Genomic DNA, 17928 nt, shown 5'->3' with positions numbered 1-17928 from the left:
TTGGAAAGAGAAAGCTTTACAGATTATGTCATCTAAATGCTTCACTTTAATTCGGTGGCAACTCCAACCTAGAGAAGTTAATATACCAAAATCACACACACCTAGTGAATGGTGGAATAGATCTGACCTCTTGCCCCCCCATCCAGCGTTTTCAGGCAGTTCTGCTGAGACTGAAAATGTGACTGGAAAATACCATCACAGTGTTTTCTCACAGTTTACCTGATGAAAGGTGGTTATGATAGTCCTTTCTGCTCACATGCTACACCTTTACCGTTGGAAGAATCATGCTTTTGGTACTGGAACATCCCTTTCCCCCATGCATGGACCAGACTACCAAGGTTTGAAGAACTACCTCCTACTTCTAGTAAAAGATTGTGTCTCAGTCTCAACTTTCCTACTTCATCACTTAACAAAAGCATTTTAGCCAAGCTTTCTTTGTCTTAAAAAAAAAAATTAAAAACTCTGGGAGCCATCTCTTATATTAAATAACAAAAAAAGGAGGAAAAAAAGTGAGCAAAACTAACCCACATTCCAATATAACTTCATAGATCATTATGAGGTAAAATGGTTTTTCATAACTAATTATTGTCCAACTGTGGTACACCTATTTGGAAGTTTTACTTTGTGTAGTCTTTGCATATTTAATATTGATTAAAGAGAGAGAGCACAGTAGAAAATTCTAAGGAGTAAAAACTGTCATTTTAAAAAACAAGCTTCATTTTCTTCCAGTCTAATGGATGGGATCCCAATGATATGTTTCGGTATAATGAAGAAAATTACGGTGTAGTTTCCACCTATGATAGCAGTTTATCATCATATACGTGAGTTTCAAAAGTTTTCTTCCATCTTACTTGAGATTTTTTTTTCCACTTTGAGTTTATAAAGTTGGGGGGAAAATAGTCCTATAGATTTTTCAAATAATAATTTGAATGATAATAATTTTGCTCTAGCCTAAATGCAAATTTCTGTGATCAGAGGGGAAATGTATATTACCTGTGCTATAACTCTTCTGTCTTTATTGGGAAGCAAAAGTTCTTGAAACAAATTTATGTTAATTTGCCAAGACCTAATTGACTGTTTCAAGGTTAGAAGTTTGGAGGACTGCTCATTTTAAGCAACAGTGTTAGATGTTAAACTGTCCCAAGGAATTAAAATCTTTGAACAAGTTTTTTTTTTAAACCTTCAGATTTGTTGCTTTTTAAAAAATGGTTTCTTAACTATGACAAAAGTATTGTTTTTTTTTTTTCTTCCATGTTTAGGGTACCATTAGAAAGAGATAATTCAGAAGAGTTCTTAAAACGGGAAGCTCGAGCAAACCAATTAGCCGAAGAAATTGAATCAAGTGCTCAATACAAAGCTCGGGTGGCGCTTGAAAATGATGAGAGAAGTGAAGAAGAAAAATATACTGCGGTTCAGAGAAATGCCAGTGATCGTGAGGGGCACAGCGTCAACATGAGGTATTTAATGGAAAACATGACCCCATATTTCAGATGCCTCTTGCAAGGTCTGTGGGATAGAGCATACATCCTTAAAGTGACTTATCCAAACCTACTTACTTGTGAACATTTTTATGACTTGCACTAAACCTTTTTTAAGTTCAGAAAGATGATGGTCTTTATTACTGTGATCTCTTCCAGCTTTTGAGTTTGTGATTCTAAAGAGGAACCAAAAAGTAATGATAAAATCTTATCATATTATGCCGCATGTAATGAAGTGGTGTCTTCTTTAATTGGTGTCTTCTTTATTTGTTCTCCAGTGATTCTTAGAAATGAAGTTTGGTAAATGCTGCTGAGATTAGAGTTTATTAGCTCATTTTATCAACCTTTGAAATTATTTTTACTGCTACTCCAAGTGTTTTTGTTTTGTTTTCTTATTTTTGCTTTCATAGTATTTCTTTTCATACAAATTGCATTTCAGATACTAAAACTAGTTTTTCACTTTTCCGAGCTTTTATGTTGATAAAGTCAGTGAATCAATCTTCCCTTTCAGGGAAAGCAAGTACATTCCACCTGGGCAAAGAACCCGAGATGTCATGTCGTGGGGAAGTGGTAGACAAAATTCACCAAGGATGGGCCAGCCTGCATCCGGCCCCACCCCTTCAAGATCTGGATCTCATTCTTCAGAATTTAGCCTGAATTCTGCAGCAGACCAAAGAGTCGTTAATGGAGGCAAGTGTTTTGGCTCAGTCTGTGAAATTCATTGATTTTTAAATCCTTTTAAAAATTCAGATCTTTTACAAATGATATGTGTGCGTGTGTGTTCAATGATTTTAATGGTGTGTTTTATGCAGTTTGGAATTTATGAACCTTGAATTGATAAAAATCACTGTGTAAGCCCATTTGCAAGTACATTAGTACTTAAGATATTTTATTGATACATAATGCATGACTCAATAGTCTAGATATAAGGACATTGGAAAAATTAAACAAATCTTTTAATTTTAAAAATGGTTGTATAATAGCATTTCAGTATAATGTTTCACGGAAACATTTCCACAGTGATGTAAATATTTGTTGTAAATGTACCATGCCTTAATAACTACTAATGAACGGTTGGATTGATAGCGCCACTGAAAAAAATGGTTCAAATGTAAGTACAATTGAAAGAAAAAGTCACAAAGTAAGGAGAAAAACATAACTGACATTGAATTTCTAGCATCCTTTTTTTCCATTAAGTTTTTTTTCTCCAGAATTCCTCTCCAGCTAAACACTCTTGAGTATTTCTTTTAAAGGGTGAGATGATCTCTGCAGTTTGCTTTTAACTACTTTACGAACTGCTTTTGCTTCAAGCAGAATGTTGACATTTTTGGTCAATTTTCTTTACTCATTGAGTAGAGAATTAGTGGTTCAAAATTTTCCAAATAAAAAGTTGAAAAGTGCCCTGAAGTTCAGGATACTCAAGTGTGGGAGACCCTCTGGGGAGGAGACCCGGCCAGTTCCTGAAGTCGAGGTGAGTGTGATGTCATTAGAATTAGAAGCTGCGCTGACCTGTGGTTACACTGACTCTGTCAACACCAGCCCAGCTGTGCTTGGTCATCGAATACTTTGTAGCTGCATTGCATTTTAGGTGACTGTTCTCGTGGCGTCTGCCCAGCGTTTGCATGACTTATTTAGGTAACTTCTCTTTCCCTTTCACATGAAGAGGGCAGCTCATGCTGGTCCTTCCTCTCTTTTTCAAAAGGCTAATGAAGGGTAAGCCAGTCGCCATTGATACAGATGTGAAAAAACCACAGAAGTTAAGATTTGGTGTGCTCCCCTTCCTTCGGTGTTGTAGAGGTTGGTTCAGCATCAGCAGGTGACAGTGGAGTTTGAGATGGCGAGGAGCCAGAATGTTTAACTCTGTTTTTTCGGGGGAGCAGGTGCCTCTTGCCTTCATTGCTGTGTTACACTGGAAAAGTAAGAGCTGCTGGAGTCCGTTATTTTTCTCCCTGCGTTTTGTGTTGTTTTATTGTTCGAAGTCCTCTGGCATGTTCTGTACTTGTCTGGACAAGGCGGTACTGAGAAACCTTTATAGGAGCCTGGCTTTCTTCCTCAAGTAGGAGGAGTGGATCTGAGTTAACCCTTTGGGAATGTGTATTCATTTCAGCAGATTCATTTAAAGGAACTTGTGAACTTTGACTAGTTGTTTAACTGTGCCAAAAACCAAATCATATGACTGTCCTCCAAGGGTTCAGCGTACAACAAAATCATTTTTGTCATTTTCCTTTTTTTTTCTTCTGTTTGCTTTTTCCCCCCATGATTTTTTCTTTAGTTTTTATACTTTCCTTCATATCATTTGTTCTGTCAGGTGTTCCCTGGCCATCGCCTTGCCCATCTCCTTCCTCTCGCCCACCTTCTCGCTACCAGTCAGGTCCCAACTCTCTTCCACCTCGGGCAGCCACCCCTACAAGGCCGCCCTCCAGGCCCCCCTCGAGGCCATCCAGACCCCCGTCTCACCCCTCTGCTCATGGTTCTCCAGCTCCTGTCTCTACTATGCCTAAACGCATGTCTTCAGAAGGTACAATACCACGATTTGTTCATAGTTTTGTTTGTCTTTGTTTAACTCCTGTGTGAGTTTATAATTACAAAAGTGTTTCCTCTTCATTATTTTAGTAACCTATAATTTTCACGTTTTAACTTTAGTTTAATCAAGACTTTCTATTAACTTTTTGTTTTTACAAAGATATTTTATTTTTAAAAAGATTGAAACTACAAAATAGCCCCAGTTTATAGAAGCAAAGCTCAAAGCAGTATATAATAGTGCTTGTTTTATAACACCAAAAAGTCAGTTCCAGCACTAAATGAATTATTTTGCCCCCACAACTCACGATATGAGTGTGAATGAACAAACTAGATTTCACCTGTTCTTTATTCTGATCAGAAATCTATCTATATACATATCCTTTGGCAAGGCATTTATTGAACTATTTTACTGTCAGTAGACAATAGTATTAGATTTGGGATCATTTTTGAGAGGTATATCTTGTTGCCAGTGTATGTGTCTGACCACATATTTCCCTACTGAATAATGGTTGGTAGGCATGCTTTTAGATTTATGATTAAATAAACTTACTGTTGGTTTGTTCTATTGTGATTTAAAAGGCCATTAAATGATTGGGCTAGCTTCTCCACTGAAGCAGTTGGATGCGAAGAGCAAAGTATATTTTAGTTCCCTACATATTACTGCTAAAAGTAGCTATATTTTTCAAACAGTGAATTATGTAACTATACACTTGGGTCTTTACTTTTTTTTGAATATTGTATTGTGAAAGGGGTACTTTAAGATGGGAGATGAATCTAGATCAAGATGTTGCTTAAACTGACATAGAGAACTCTGACTATTTTTTGTTCCTGTTGACACTTTGGATTTTATCCTGTGGCCTGATTCTGTACTCAGTACTAAATTCTAGCTTGTGGTTCATCAGATAAGTTTGTAATGCAGGAAGATTGTTTCTTGGTTCAGATGCATGAAATAAATGATTTTTTTTTTACTTTTGTAATTATAGATGCCAGCTCAAGGTATTTATGTTTAAGTTTAATCTGACCTGCTTTTATAAAATTTCAGTTTCAGCCATTATTAAATTTAGGGAGTGGGCAAGGAAATTGATGTGATGATGTCTGTATTTAAAATAAATTTTGTATCTTGGTCACATAGGTATTGTGTGCTCTTAATTGGAGCTGTTGATACCTGCACCGGCAGGTATTGCTTGTTTTCCAAGGCAATTTGATGCAAAAAAGGAAATGTAACATTCTGATGAAATATTGAACATTGTTTCTCGAATGATATGTGATCTTAATGCAGTAGACAAGGCATCCTTCATATTAATGATTTTGGCATGACCATTATGTGTTATGACAGTCTATTTCAGTGTTGTACTGTTTGGACAACAGATGATTATAGATATATATTTTGTATTACTTTTCATAATGTTTTCTTACTCTTTTAACTTGAGTTAAAGGATCCTTCATTCATGTGGTTGCATACTAAAGCAGTTTGAATTTCAGAATTGTCACTTTTAAATATAAGGCAGCTAGGTGGCACAGTGGAGAGAACACTGGGCCTGGAGTCAGAAAGACCTGACTTCAAATTCAGCCTTAGACACATACAAATGGCATGACCCTGGGCAAATTGCTTCACCTCTCTGACTCACTGTCCTCATCTGTAAAATGGGGATAATAATGGACCTCTAATTCCCAGGGTTGATAGTAGGCTTAAATGAGATAATTTATAAATATTATATGCCTGGGAAAACTTAAAGTGCTGTATGAATGTTTTTGCTGCTGTCATTATTGTTATATTAATTTTGTATAAACCAGGCTGCATTACAGTAAACATTATGATAGAAAAGACAAAACCTTTAAGCTTCATTTAATTTCACAGTTGCTCCAGATATGACAAGTATTTTTGTTGCTTAGACATCTGATTTTTTTGTGTTATACAACATGTAAGCTATGCAAACAAATTTCTACATTGTTCCTACGTAGATTTTTTTTTTAAACCATGCCATGTAATTAAGACCAAGTTGGTGGTGGATGCTTACTTTTTCATATCAGTAATCTAAAAGGCATGGTGCATATGTGAGGAAAGTTGGGAATGGCGTGCCCTCGTTTCGATACCTGTTTAATTATTTTACCTTCCAATTTTATTCTTGTGTAGAACTGTTTAGAAATAGCAGGCAACCTCTTTCTGAGACAGCTAGTATAATTTTACTGCTAGAAATCATGAAAATGGGAGGTGAAATTGGGGCAGTGAGTGTAGAGTCAGCCTCAAGGTCAAGCCTGGCCTCTGATACATACTGGCTGTGGAACCTTGGGCTGTCCCAGGCAGCTAAGACTGCAAGCAGCTAAGACTGCAAGCAGCAGAGTTTTCTCTATCAAAAAAAATGTCCACAGAGTAGCGGTTGACCTAATCTTCTAAGTTACTCAGAATTTTAATGGCACATTCAATAGAATTATTAGCACCTGTACAATGACAGCAACAAACACTTGACTTCTTCCAGTAAGCCATGTTGTAATTCATAGATTTTAATTTTAAATTATCACTTGATAGGGACATTGTGGGAAAACTTTAGATTTTATCAGCATATGTTTCAGCAAACTGGTGGCTTCTGTCTTTCTTGGACTTATATACCCTATTAGTTTAGTGCCTATGATTTTTAAAGAATGCCAATATATGGTGTGTATTATTTTTTTAAACCAAATATTTACTATTTTTATTAGATTATATTGACAGTTTTCAGATGGATGACAACTGGAAGCCCAGGTGTAAGAACTCAGAAAACAGAGTCTTCCAAACTAATAAGTATTCCACAGGGCAGTACTCTTCCACCACAGGTGCACAATATATGTCAGTACCAGAGAGATGCAATATGTCATGGTGTGTATTTAAATAAAATAAAATTAGCTTGGTTAGCAGATTTCATGACATCCGTTCTTTGAAAGAATTGGTAGCCCTGTTATAAAACCAAAGTTCGCAATTGCTGTGATCTTCTTTTAAAAAAAATTTTTGCAATTCCATTCACCTCTGTATCATAAGTGATCAGTATCAAATTTCATAAATTTTACAAATAGTATTCCGGTAGGCAAACTGCCATTTGTGTATGCATCCATTTAAACAGCAAAAAGTATATTTTGTAGCATTCACATGGTATTTTTTGTTCCCTTTTTAGGACCACCAAGGATGTCACCAAAGGCCCAACGACACCCTCGTGGTCATCGAGTTTCTACTGGGCGGGGTTCAATCTCCAGTGGTTTAGAATTTGTTTCCCACAATGCACCAGGCGAAGTACCTACTCCTCCTGTGGCACGGAGTAGCCCCTCAGGAGGAACGTGGTCATCAGTGGTCAGTGGGGGTACGTAAAGTTTTGCTTGGCGGTATAGTTATCTGTTTGGAATTATTGGTTGGTTTAAGTTAAATAAGTCTTTTGGGAGTTTTTTCATATTTACCATTTGACTAGAGAGAGTTGAGATGACTTAGCCAGGATCTCATTCATGCCTGGCCAAGATGTTCTGTGAATTTTGCCAACTTAGGGAGATGACAGTGAAATTTAACTTGAAGAATAAAAGCTCTTAAGCCTGTCTTCTCTCTCCCCCCCCCATGCCTCTGTTCTCATATGCATACATATGTGTGTGTGTGTGTGTGTGTGTATATATATGTGTACAGTGCAGAGGCACAATTAAATCTTTGCCATTGTCAGATTCCCAATTATCTTTCCTCTTGCCTGGAGTTTCACACTCAAAATCAGAGGCAAAAAGTTTTATGAATGGTTGGTTAGTTTAGAGAAAATGACCCTTAAGCAGCCATACAGTATAATAGCCTTGCTACTTTTCCTTTACTATATTCTTAAATATGTTTTGTCCATTGTTAATTCAGAGCACACAGAATAGATGGTTTAATCTCTTAGATAGTTGTATTGGTATCTTCCATTTTTACCTCATCTTTCCAAATATATGACCCCTGAAGTTACGGCCAACAGAGTTTTTAAAACAGCCACAACAACAAAAAGCCCTCTCACATCTTTTGCCTTGAAGTTCAGGGACTTCCCTCGTTTACAGCTTCTTTAGAAATTCCTTCATTGAGGAACATGACTTTAGGGTGAGGACGTTGGGATTCCTTTTGTCCTTCTCACAGTTTTTTCCAGTTGTCAGTTACCTTCAGGTAACTTTAGAAAACCAAAGTTTTCGTGACAATGGGCTTAATTAATCATTTAACATTACATTGTGTATCTGAAGATACTTCTGGATTTAGAACTGTCTTGTGGGCTAAGATCGAGTGCTAAAGGAGGATGGTAGGTATGAGGAAGCTGTCCCAGAGCTAGGGTACTGTCAGAGCTGGGATTTGAACTCAGGTTTCTCCTTTATTCTTTAGCATTCTGCCTCCTCAGTGGAGGAGGAATAAGACTAGAAACATTCAAAATACTCGATATTTACAAAGTGACATTTTTTCTTCATTGTAATAGGATTCTAACAGGATTTTGTAAGGTTTAAACAGATTTTTATTTAATTAGGTGACTCATAGCCTTTTAAGAAGGAACATTAAAGTGAATTAGGTTAGTGCCATTTTTTCCCCTGACCATTGAATTTGAGTTGTAACTGGAGCATATTTTGGAGGATATCACTGTTAGATACTTTCTTCCAGATTTAGACACCTGAAATAGGTTTTGAGTTGTGTGCCCTTCTCACTGCATGAAATCTATGGTTTCTCTAGTTTATGTATAGTGAATTTTTAAGTGAGGAAAGTAGCGAGAGTTAGGTTATATATTTGTTGAAGGGTTTTATAGTTGAGAGGAAAATGAGGAATAAGTTAGTTGGCTTCTTACAGTTCCTTCTCCTATTTTAAAAAAGTTCACCAGAAAGATCACTAGGAAGAGAATCTGTTAATCCCATTTTTTTGCAGTAAAGCAAACATTAACTAAATGCCTACTGTGTTGGATGTGTAGTAAAACTTTTTAGTATGGATCTGAGGAAACATCACCTAATTCACACAGTGTTATATAACAAAAAAGTGCTCTGTGAGGTCTGATGGGAAGAAGATGAGGGACATCTTCCCCCCAGAGAGTTAGACTTTATGGTTGGGTTCATATGAGGCTTGAGAGCCTTCCAACCACAGGAGAAACAAAGTGTGCAAAGGCTGCGAAACAGGAGAGCTTTTCTGTGTGGGAATATGAGAGGAGTGCGGCTTGGCAGAAGCTTGGAGGGGGAGCACTGCCAGGGATGAGCAGGGCTGGGGACAAATCCTGGAGAAACCTGCTGCCAGGCCAATGACTTTGTACTTCGCTGTGGAGGTGCCTCATCATGATCTGGAAGTAAGTTTGCATCCTTGATAGCTGTGCCAGAGAAACCTGGGCTGCCCTAGCCCCTCCCAAGTTGACCAGGTTTCTGATGACAAGACTAGAGACCAGCTCATCATGGGAGGGCTGCAAGCCACCGCCCTGCTTTCCTAGCCATAGTCCATGTCCCTCCTGTCACTACTAGTCATGAAAGGCATTGTGGTGGAGTAAATACAGAGCCCTCTAGACTCAGAAACCTTTGAGTCCAAGATTTGCCCCTATCATGTACTAGCCTTGTTGTTATTGAGTCGTTTTTCAGTTGTGTTCAACTCTTTGTGACTTCATTTGGGGTTTTCTTGGCAAAGAAACCAAAAAGGTTTGCCATTTCCTTCTCCAGATGAGGAAACTGAGGCAAACAGGGTGAAGTGACTTGCCCAGGGCTACACAGCTAGTAAGTGTCTGAGGCCAGGTTTCAACTCAGAAAGATCAGTCTTCCTGATTCTAAACCCACTGCACTATCCACTGTGTCACCTAGCTGTCCTGCCTTGTGCTTGGGGCCAAATAATTTATCCTCTTCATGCACATGGCAAGTGATTTAACCTTCTAAGGTACAGAAGAGTTGTGGAAACACATTGGGCTGAGTGTTTCCCATGCCAGTGAAATCTCTGATCTGTATCAAAAACAAAGCAAAAAAATAGTAGGCATAAGAACGTTCCAAGGTACTTAGTATAAATGTTTACATGGAAGGACGCTGATTCTGAGAGGTTTGGTGCCATAAGGTCATACGTAAGTAGGGCATGGGAACAAGGGTAGAAAGGGGATGGATGAGAGACTCTGGCTGTCTCATCAAACCTCATTTCTCGGGAAGAGATGGGGCGCTAAGACCATGGCCACCCAGGTGGCAAGGAGGAAAGCTGAGAGACGGGCCCCAGTGTCAGTGTTGTTCATACTTGGCCTCAAGTGTTGGGCCTCATCATAACTCATCACACTGTGGTAGGACTGTGTGCCTTATAAACCGTGTACGGACATTCTTCTTGTGTCCAGACCCAATGACCAGGTGTCCAAGGTCAGGGGCCGAGGGGAGCTCTGCTACAAATCTTCTCCTCTTCCCACTTGGCCACACATCACTCAGGTGTGCTCCCCTCAGGGTAAAGACTTGGCATTCAGGGAGTGTCTGCCATCACAGCTTACACATGTGCTTAGCAGACATGGTTTGTACTGTCCTTTCTCCATTTTTTATAGTTCCAAGATTGTCTCCAAAAACACACAGACCGAGGTCTCCAAGACAAAGCATTGGAAGTACTCCTCCTGGTCCAGTTCTCTCTTCTCCCCAAGCTGGGACTGTGCCCACAGAATCTGCTGCTGTGCCTCTGCCAGCTCCATCTCCTACGTCTGCCAATCCTGCGTCCAGCCGAGCAGTGACCCCATCTAGTGACGGTATGGGATTGGGAGTTCTTGGCATCTGTCATTTGTGTGTGTCTATAGTATACTTAACTGTCATGGATTTGATATTCTTTCACATTAGTTGGGTAGTTGACGTTCTAGAGAGTATCTCTGAGACCACTTTGCATGTTGTCATCGCCTAACCCATATTATAGACGATATAGTTATAACCTTTTGGTAGTGTTTTCCTTTTTCTTTTTCTTTCTTTCTTTTTTTTTTTTAACTTAAAGCTCTGTTTAGGGTTCCTTGTTCTAAACCCAAATTTAGAACACTGTAGTTAAATGATTTTTTTTCTTTTTCACTTTTTCAGCATGTGGATATTGGACTGACTTTGATTTTTAAAACTACCTTTCTAGCTAAAGATTCTAGGCTTCAGGATCAGAGGCAAAATTCTCCAGCTGGAAACAAAGAAAATATTAAGCCGAGTGAGACATCCCCAAGCTTTATGAAAGCAGAAAATAAAGGTCAGTATGTAAAAACAGATATATAACCCTATGGTGGAATAATAAGAGAAAATTCTTTCACAATAACTACAAATTGCAAAAAGTCACAGAGTTAATCTGACAAGACACTTGTATAGTTTGTATCAGTCTGAATATAAAATAAAGCACAACTGAAATAATTGCAGAGATACCGGTACGTCTGTGCTTGTGCCTTGCCAATAAGTTAAATCATATTACCAACGGAATATTTTTTAGAACTAGACAAAAGAGGAACAAAATTCATGTGGAGAAACAAATTCTGACATCTCACGGGAAATCATGAAAAAGGTATGGGCGGGAGCGGCTAGGTGGCACAGTGGATAGAGCTCAGGGCTTCGAGTCAGGAGGATCTGAGTTTAAATCTTGCCTCAGGCACATTTTACTAGCTGTGTGACCCTGGGCAAGTCATTTAACCCCAGTTGCCTCACCAAAAATAAATACATAAATGAAAAATTCAAAACTAAACAAAAAGAAAGGTATGGATGAAGGGGGCACTTTTTGTGTAAGAACCGAACGATGTGGTACTAGTTAGAGAAGAGAAAAGGAGGTGAGCAGAACAGATGAGATTTTTCTAAGAACACTAATGTACTGTTGTGGGTGAGGCTGCAAGATGCCCTAGTTCTACACTGCAGTTTAGATTTTTACAAGGAATATTGGCTGAAAAACTGATAGCAGAATATCATGAAATATTATTGTGTGAGAAGAAATGACGATTTGATGAATTAACAGAAATGTCTGAGTTTGTATGAACTGAATTAATGCAGAACTAAAAGTACAACATTTGCAATGATAACCATAATGGAAAAGATCTGTAAAAGTCAGATTCTGAGTAGCTGAAAAACCAATTAAGGCCCAAGGAAAAGAAAATGAAACATACTTTCTTCTCAGAATTGAAAGTCAGAGGATCACTGGGTCAAAATGTTGTCTAGGTCAGTTGGAGTCACTGAATTAGCTTGTCATTGGTGCATTTGTCTTTATTATGAGGAAGACTTTGATCTCAGGGCAAGGGTCTTTCCCAGAAATGATGATATTGTAAATACAAAGGTTTCATTAAAGCCTTTTTTAAAATAGGCAAGCAGCTAGGTGGTACAGTGGATAGCACACTGGACATGGCATCAGGAGGACCCATGTTCAGATCCAGCCTCTGACACTTAACTAGCTGTGTGATCCTGGGCAAGTCACTTAAGCTTAGTTTCTTTATCTATAAATTGGGAATAATAACAGGCCTAACTTGTAGAGTTGTTTGAGGATCAAATGAGATAATATTTGTAAAGCGCTTAGCATAGTCCATGGCACACAAACATGTACTTGCTTATTCACCCCAGCTTTTGATCCCCCTTAAAAAGAAAACCAGCTTAGATATAGCTGTAGACTCATGTTATAAAAGGTAGGAAAGAAATCGCCATTTTCTTTTTTTAAAGCATCTACCGTGTACCTGGCACCACGTAAACACCTAACAGATAATCTTACTTGACCCAAATAACAACCCTGGGAGGTAGGTGCTATTATTCTCCTCATTTTATAGATGAGAAAACTGAGGCAGACAGGTTAAGTGATTTGCCCAGGGTTACATGACTAGTAAGTGTTTGGTACTGGATTTGAACTCAGCTCTTCTTGACTGTAGTCCCAGAGCTCTATCAACACTTGCTGCCTCTCATACTTTTGGCATTTTTTTACTGTTCTAGTGTTTGTGATGTAGCTCTGTGAGCTACATAAGTTTAATTAACACAAAAGTTTGATAGAAAGGGTATTTAGGTGTGGGATGCTGTGTGTGTTACCCTAAGTCATCTGAGGGATGTGGGTTTTTGATTACCCAAGTGGTGGTGTGTATCTGCAGATACACCTAAATATGTGCATGCTCTAACCAGCAAATACGTTTTGAATTTTACTGCTTTATTAATGTTGGGCTTCATTTGTTTTCTAGTGCCATATGCATTCAGGAGCCTTCTTAAATAAAAATGCTCTATAGATCTGAACATCTTTACTTTGAGGGAAGAGTTCGAGTGTCTTACATCTTTTAATTTTGCAGGTATATCACCCATTGTTTCAGAACATAGAAAACAAATTGACGATTTAAAGAAATTTAAGAATGATTTTAGGGTAAGTATTTTTTCACAAGTATTAAATGTCACGGGTGTCAGACTGAAATACAAACGATCCCTTTGGCTGCATATTGACTTAAAAAAACCACAAATTAATGTTACCTGTGTTGCGTTGTATTTTTATTTATTTTGTTAAACATTCCCAAATAGTCTGATTCTGGACCAAGCTGCTACCTCTCTGTTGCGTGATAAGAAGATGGACTCTTTTGTTCATTCGACACGTACCTACCAGTGTTTTTATATCTTCTTTTTGCAAAAGTGAGTTATTTCTAGAAGCAAAGATGATTGAATAGCTTATGCTAACAGTGCTGAGTATCATTAATTTTCCAGATGTGCATCTTTGTTACCACATTTTAGCTTGTCTAGCCTGATGTGTTTAAAGGTAGAATTTATCAAAGATTTGAACTATTAATCACTATGTATCTTTTCCAAAGGCTAAAAAGATTAGTCATTGAAAATTTGAGGCAGGTTATAATAGCCTCCAGATGGAAACGTCACCCCAGATCATAAAGAGCTGGGGCTTGCTGCTTCGTCCTAGTCCTGGTTTGCTGACTTCCCCAAGATGTACCCGCACACTCCTGCGCTCTCCCCAGCTATCCCCAGGGATGGTCACAGAGAGATTCTGGAGGTGCTCCTGCCTCAGATACTTGGCATCTGTGTGACATGGCACAGGTTGACCTCCGTTTCTGTATCAGAAAAATGAAGGTGTTAGACTCAGCTTTCTCTGAGGGCCCTTCTGCCTCTGGGTCTGTGATCCTTTGGTTCTCGGTCAAATCATAAATTCCTCTCGTTCCATCTTTTGATGTATCATCCCTGATAAAGTGCCGATTTGGAGTCAGCATCCTTTATTGCTCATTTTCTCTCCTTTTATCCTGTTTGTCTGGGCCCCACGTCTACCCTCTTGGCATTGGCTTGAAATTGCTTTCTTCAGAAAAGACATTGCTGATCTTCTCTGTTTTTTGGAAACATCCTGCTGCTCTTAGTTTTTCATTTCTTTTTTTCCTTTTCATTTTTTTTTTAATTATTTTTTTGGTGAGGCAATTGGGGTTAAGTGACTTGCCGAGAGTCACACAGCCTAGTGAGTGTTATGTGTCTAAGGCCAGATTTGGACTCAGGTCCTCCTGACTCCAGGACCAGTGCTCTATCCACTGCACTGCCTAGCTGCCCCAGTTTTTCATTTCTGTTTGCATGTCATTTTTCTGTAGCTTCCCCAGCACACTTTTGTTTACCCTTTTCTGAAAATCTGGGCTTTCTCCCCTCTGCCAGTCTGCCACCCCAGGCATGTGTCCACCAAGCTCTTCTCAGCCCTTGCTGTGGGGCACTGTCACTGTATTTGTCATATGGGCCTATCTATAACCCCCCCCTTTTTTTTTTCAGTCCTCCAGGGCTGGGGCGGGGGGGTCTTTGTGACCACTGCATTTGTGTGGTTCCCCCATCAGTATACATCTCAGCCAGTCCATACTTTCTCATCCTGTGCAGTTCTGATGGATGTCCTTCTCTAAGATACCTCACCCAGCATGCTGTAGGCCTCTTACTCGCCTTATATTTTGTAGCTGCCTGTGGAGTAGTCAGGCTCTTAGAAGTCCTTTCTTTGACCATCTTGCTAGCCCACCATCCTTTCTGATGATTACCTCACTTGTGTGCTGGGCAGTCCTAGCAAATACTCTTTAGCCTCCTAAATCTCCCATCCCTTTCAATTACCCTCATCTTCAGTCCCTTGGAGAAACTAGTCTTGTAAGACTCACGTTGTTCAGAATGATATTTATGTCGGAAATGTGGGTTGTTGAGCCAGGGAGCAACTGGAGGTTACCATAAAAGCAATGTGTGATTTCCCAAGTATTATCTGTGCTGCTCTTTTTTTCTCTTCTCCAATTCTAGGTACGACTCTTCTGTCTTCTATATGGATTGTTGTACAGTGTGCAGTTTGGTGTATTGGATGTGCAGCTGCGTGGGCAGTCTGCATCTTCCATCCCTTTAATTTCTCTTCTGTATGGATTGGTAGATGTGTCTTTTGCTTTGACTTCACTTTGGCAGGGCGGAGGTGGTGTGGAGCTTGGTGTAATCAGCACAGGATTATGTGGAAGCGCAAACATTTAGAGGACACAGCCACCTAGAGAGAATCTGCTCTCTTGCATTGGAGGGCTCCTTTGTGCCCAGCCCAGTGCCTTGAGCGAGCACATGTCCCCATCTTGTGTTCCTTGGCCTTTTTCGCTTTCCATTTCATGGTGTCGCAGATTTGCTTGATAAGGTCCAGCTTGAGGCTGTCTCTGTTCTAATCTTGAGTCTCTCCTGACTTGATAGTGATTTTGATCTTTGTTCTAATTGTACACAGTCAGGTTCTGATACTACTCCCACAGCAGCAACTAGTCCTTTCCTGTCTTAAGTAGCTGGTTTCATTTCCTCTGATGCTCTTCAGTTCTCACCATATGAGCCTTGGGCCTCTCTTGTTGCTCAAACTTGAACCAAGCCATGCCCAGCTTTGCAGTAAAGTCACTGTATATCAAAGAACAGCAGGGTGGCAAAATAGAGGGAGTGCTGGGCCCAGAGTCAGGAAGACCTGAGTTCAAAACCTGCTTCAGATACTTAATTGCTATATGGCCCTGGAGAAGTCATTTAACTTCTGATTGCCTTAGTTTACTTCAACTGTGAAATGGGGATAATAACAGTACCTACCTCGCAAGGTTGTTGTGAGGGTCAGGTTAGATAATAATTAATTGTAACGCACTTAGCACAGTGTCTGGCACATGGTAGATGCTCTATTAATGTTATCTGTTAGCTATTATGTCATTTAGATTTGGAAGTTTTTAAGTCCATAAGCATTAATTAAGAATCTGCTGTGTGCCAGGCATTATGCTAGGCCTTGGGGGGGGGATAACACAGGAAGGCTGATGCTGCCTCTGTCCTCAAGTATCTCACAGTCTTTGAGAGTATAATGCATGTGTGTGTGCGTGTGTGTTTGTGTGTGTGTGCGTGTGTGTTTGTGTGTGTGTGCGTGTGTGTGCATATAAGGTTATTTTGGTGGCCAGTACTAGCAGTTGGGGAGATCAGGAAGGACTTTATTGAGAAGGTGGTACTGAAGGTGAGGAAGCATGTTTTCAGGTACTTGAAGCAGTCAGTACAGAGACATGGGCAACACCCAGAATGTCTGAAGGGGAGGACTGTGAGAGGAGATGGGGCCATTGATGCGGATCCTAAAGGCGGTAGGGAGCAGGGAGATGATGTGGCAAGACCTCTGCTTTAGACACATCCGCTTGGCAGTTCTGTGGGGGGTGGGAGAGTCCTGGTAAGTGAGAGGTGATGAGGTTTGCAAGGAGGGCCCCTGTGATCAGAGTAGAGGGGCCTGATGCAGGAAAAATTGTGGTAGTAGAAATGCCAGTAGAGGATGACCTGAGGCTGGGACCTAGCAGACAAGGATGGTGGTTTCTTGGAGAGAATTTAGGAAGTTCAAAGAGAGGGGGTCTTTAGAGAGTCATGCAAAGTTCCATATAGAATTTCTTTACCATTTATCCTTTTCAATACATAGCACAATAAGCTTCACTGATTATTTTCAGTGATTTTTTTCTTTTATTTAGCTTGTGCCCTCAGTGAGCATTGTAAGACGATGACCTAGTGAACCATTAATGATGTTTTCTCATTACCTTTGAGCATTTAATTAAGCCAGTTTCTTTGCCTCTCCAAAGAGACTCAGTGATCCTTCTTTTTTTAGTCTGTGACTCTCCCTTTTGTGTTCTGATTGTGATCTTGACATGGCCCAGCTCTCCTATTAGTGTGTTAATTCATTAAACAGTGGACAAAAAGCTAACGTTTGAAGGACCAACTGTTCTGCTAATGTTTATAGACAGGCTAAGAACTGTGATTGTTAGCACATTTCCTGTCTTCCCCCAACATATTGTTTCTTTTTATGTTGTTTTCTCGTTTTTCATGAAATGCCATGGCCCGACTATTGATCATCTTGTGGCTGACTTCCTGGGCATGAGTCAATCCATTCTAACTAGCTTGGGCAGAATCTCATTTGGTCTGGTTTGTTATAGTAATGAAAATAAAGGAGAGTAATTAATTGTTTTTCTTTAGTTACAACCGAGTTCCACCCCTGATAATGTGGATCACCTGCTCAACAAAAACAGAGAAGGAGAAAAGTCAAGAGATATGATCAAAGACCAACCTGAATCGAGCCCTAAGGATGTTCTCCTGGAGAACATCGGTGCCAGCTGCACGAGTGGCAGCAGCAAGCCAGGCAGTCCTTGCATTTCTCCATCAGCCAGTGGGAACTCAGACCAGAAGAGAGGCCCGGAGGTCACTTCCCAAGGTGTGCAGACAGCCAGCCCAGGAAGTAAACATGAGAAGGACGATCAAGAAGACAAAAAAGATGCAGCTGAGTGAGTCAACACATGTTGGATATGTCCCCGGAGTAAACTAGCTTTAATGTGTTCTTATGTTGTAGTCAGCTTCCTGGAGCATGTCCCCTGTAAATCACATCTATAGATAAAAGGCAAATTAATGTAATTAGTATACATGCTGAACTGTTGTTAAGAACGTCTTTAATATCTTAAATCTTTAATGCCTCAAAATTACGATCTCTTAATTTAGGAGACATCTTCACACTATTTTTAATGATTTATGTAGTCGAAAAATTACGTTAAATTATCACGTGATC

The 17928-nt window shown here is 39.6% G+C and overlaps 1 protein-coding gene across 6 annotated transcripts in view; it reads left to right on the top strand.

Moving 5' to 3' along the window:
• Positions 1-17928, top strand: part of ATXN2 (ataxin 2) — a 110682-nt gene that overhangs the window by 63533 nt on the left and 29221 nt on the right. For 5 of the 6 annotated variants that reach the window (XM_020970180.2, XM_020970179.2, XM_020970182.2 and 2 more), the window contains exons 7-15: positions 730-821; positions 1260-1457; positions 1990-2168; positions 3787-3996; positions 7148-7330; positions 10490-10684; positions 11047-11154; positions 13202-13272; positions 17346-17650. In XM_020970180.2, coding sequence (XP_020825839.1) covers positions 730-821; positions 1260-1457; positions 1990-2168; positions 3787-3996; positions 7148-7330; positions 10490-10684; positions 11047-11154; positions 13202-13272; positions 17346-17650 — 1541 coding nt within the window. The remainder of the gene's footprint in view (positions 1-729; positions 822-1259; positions 1458-1989; positions 2169-3786; positions 3997-7147; positions 7331-10489; positions 10685-11046; positions 11155-13201; positions 13273-17345; positions 17651-17928) is intronic. The other variant, XM_078154308.1, reaches the window with a different exon arrangement.

The sequence above is a fragment of the Phascolarctos cinereus genome, unplaced genomic scaffold, assembly GCF_003287225.1.
Source record: "Phascolarctos cinereus isolate Bilbo 61053 unplaced genomic scaffold, phaCin_HiC Scaffold_4;HRSCAF=312, whole genome shotgun sequence".
In the NCBI taxonomy this organism is placed as follows: Eukaryota; Metazoa; Chordata; class Mammalia; order Diprotodontia; family Phascolarctidae; genus Phascolarctos; species Phascolarctos cinereus.
Note: the sequence above shows the minus strand (reverse complement) of the source record. Positions and strands in the feature narration are given on the sequence as shown.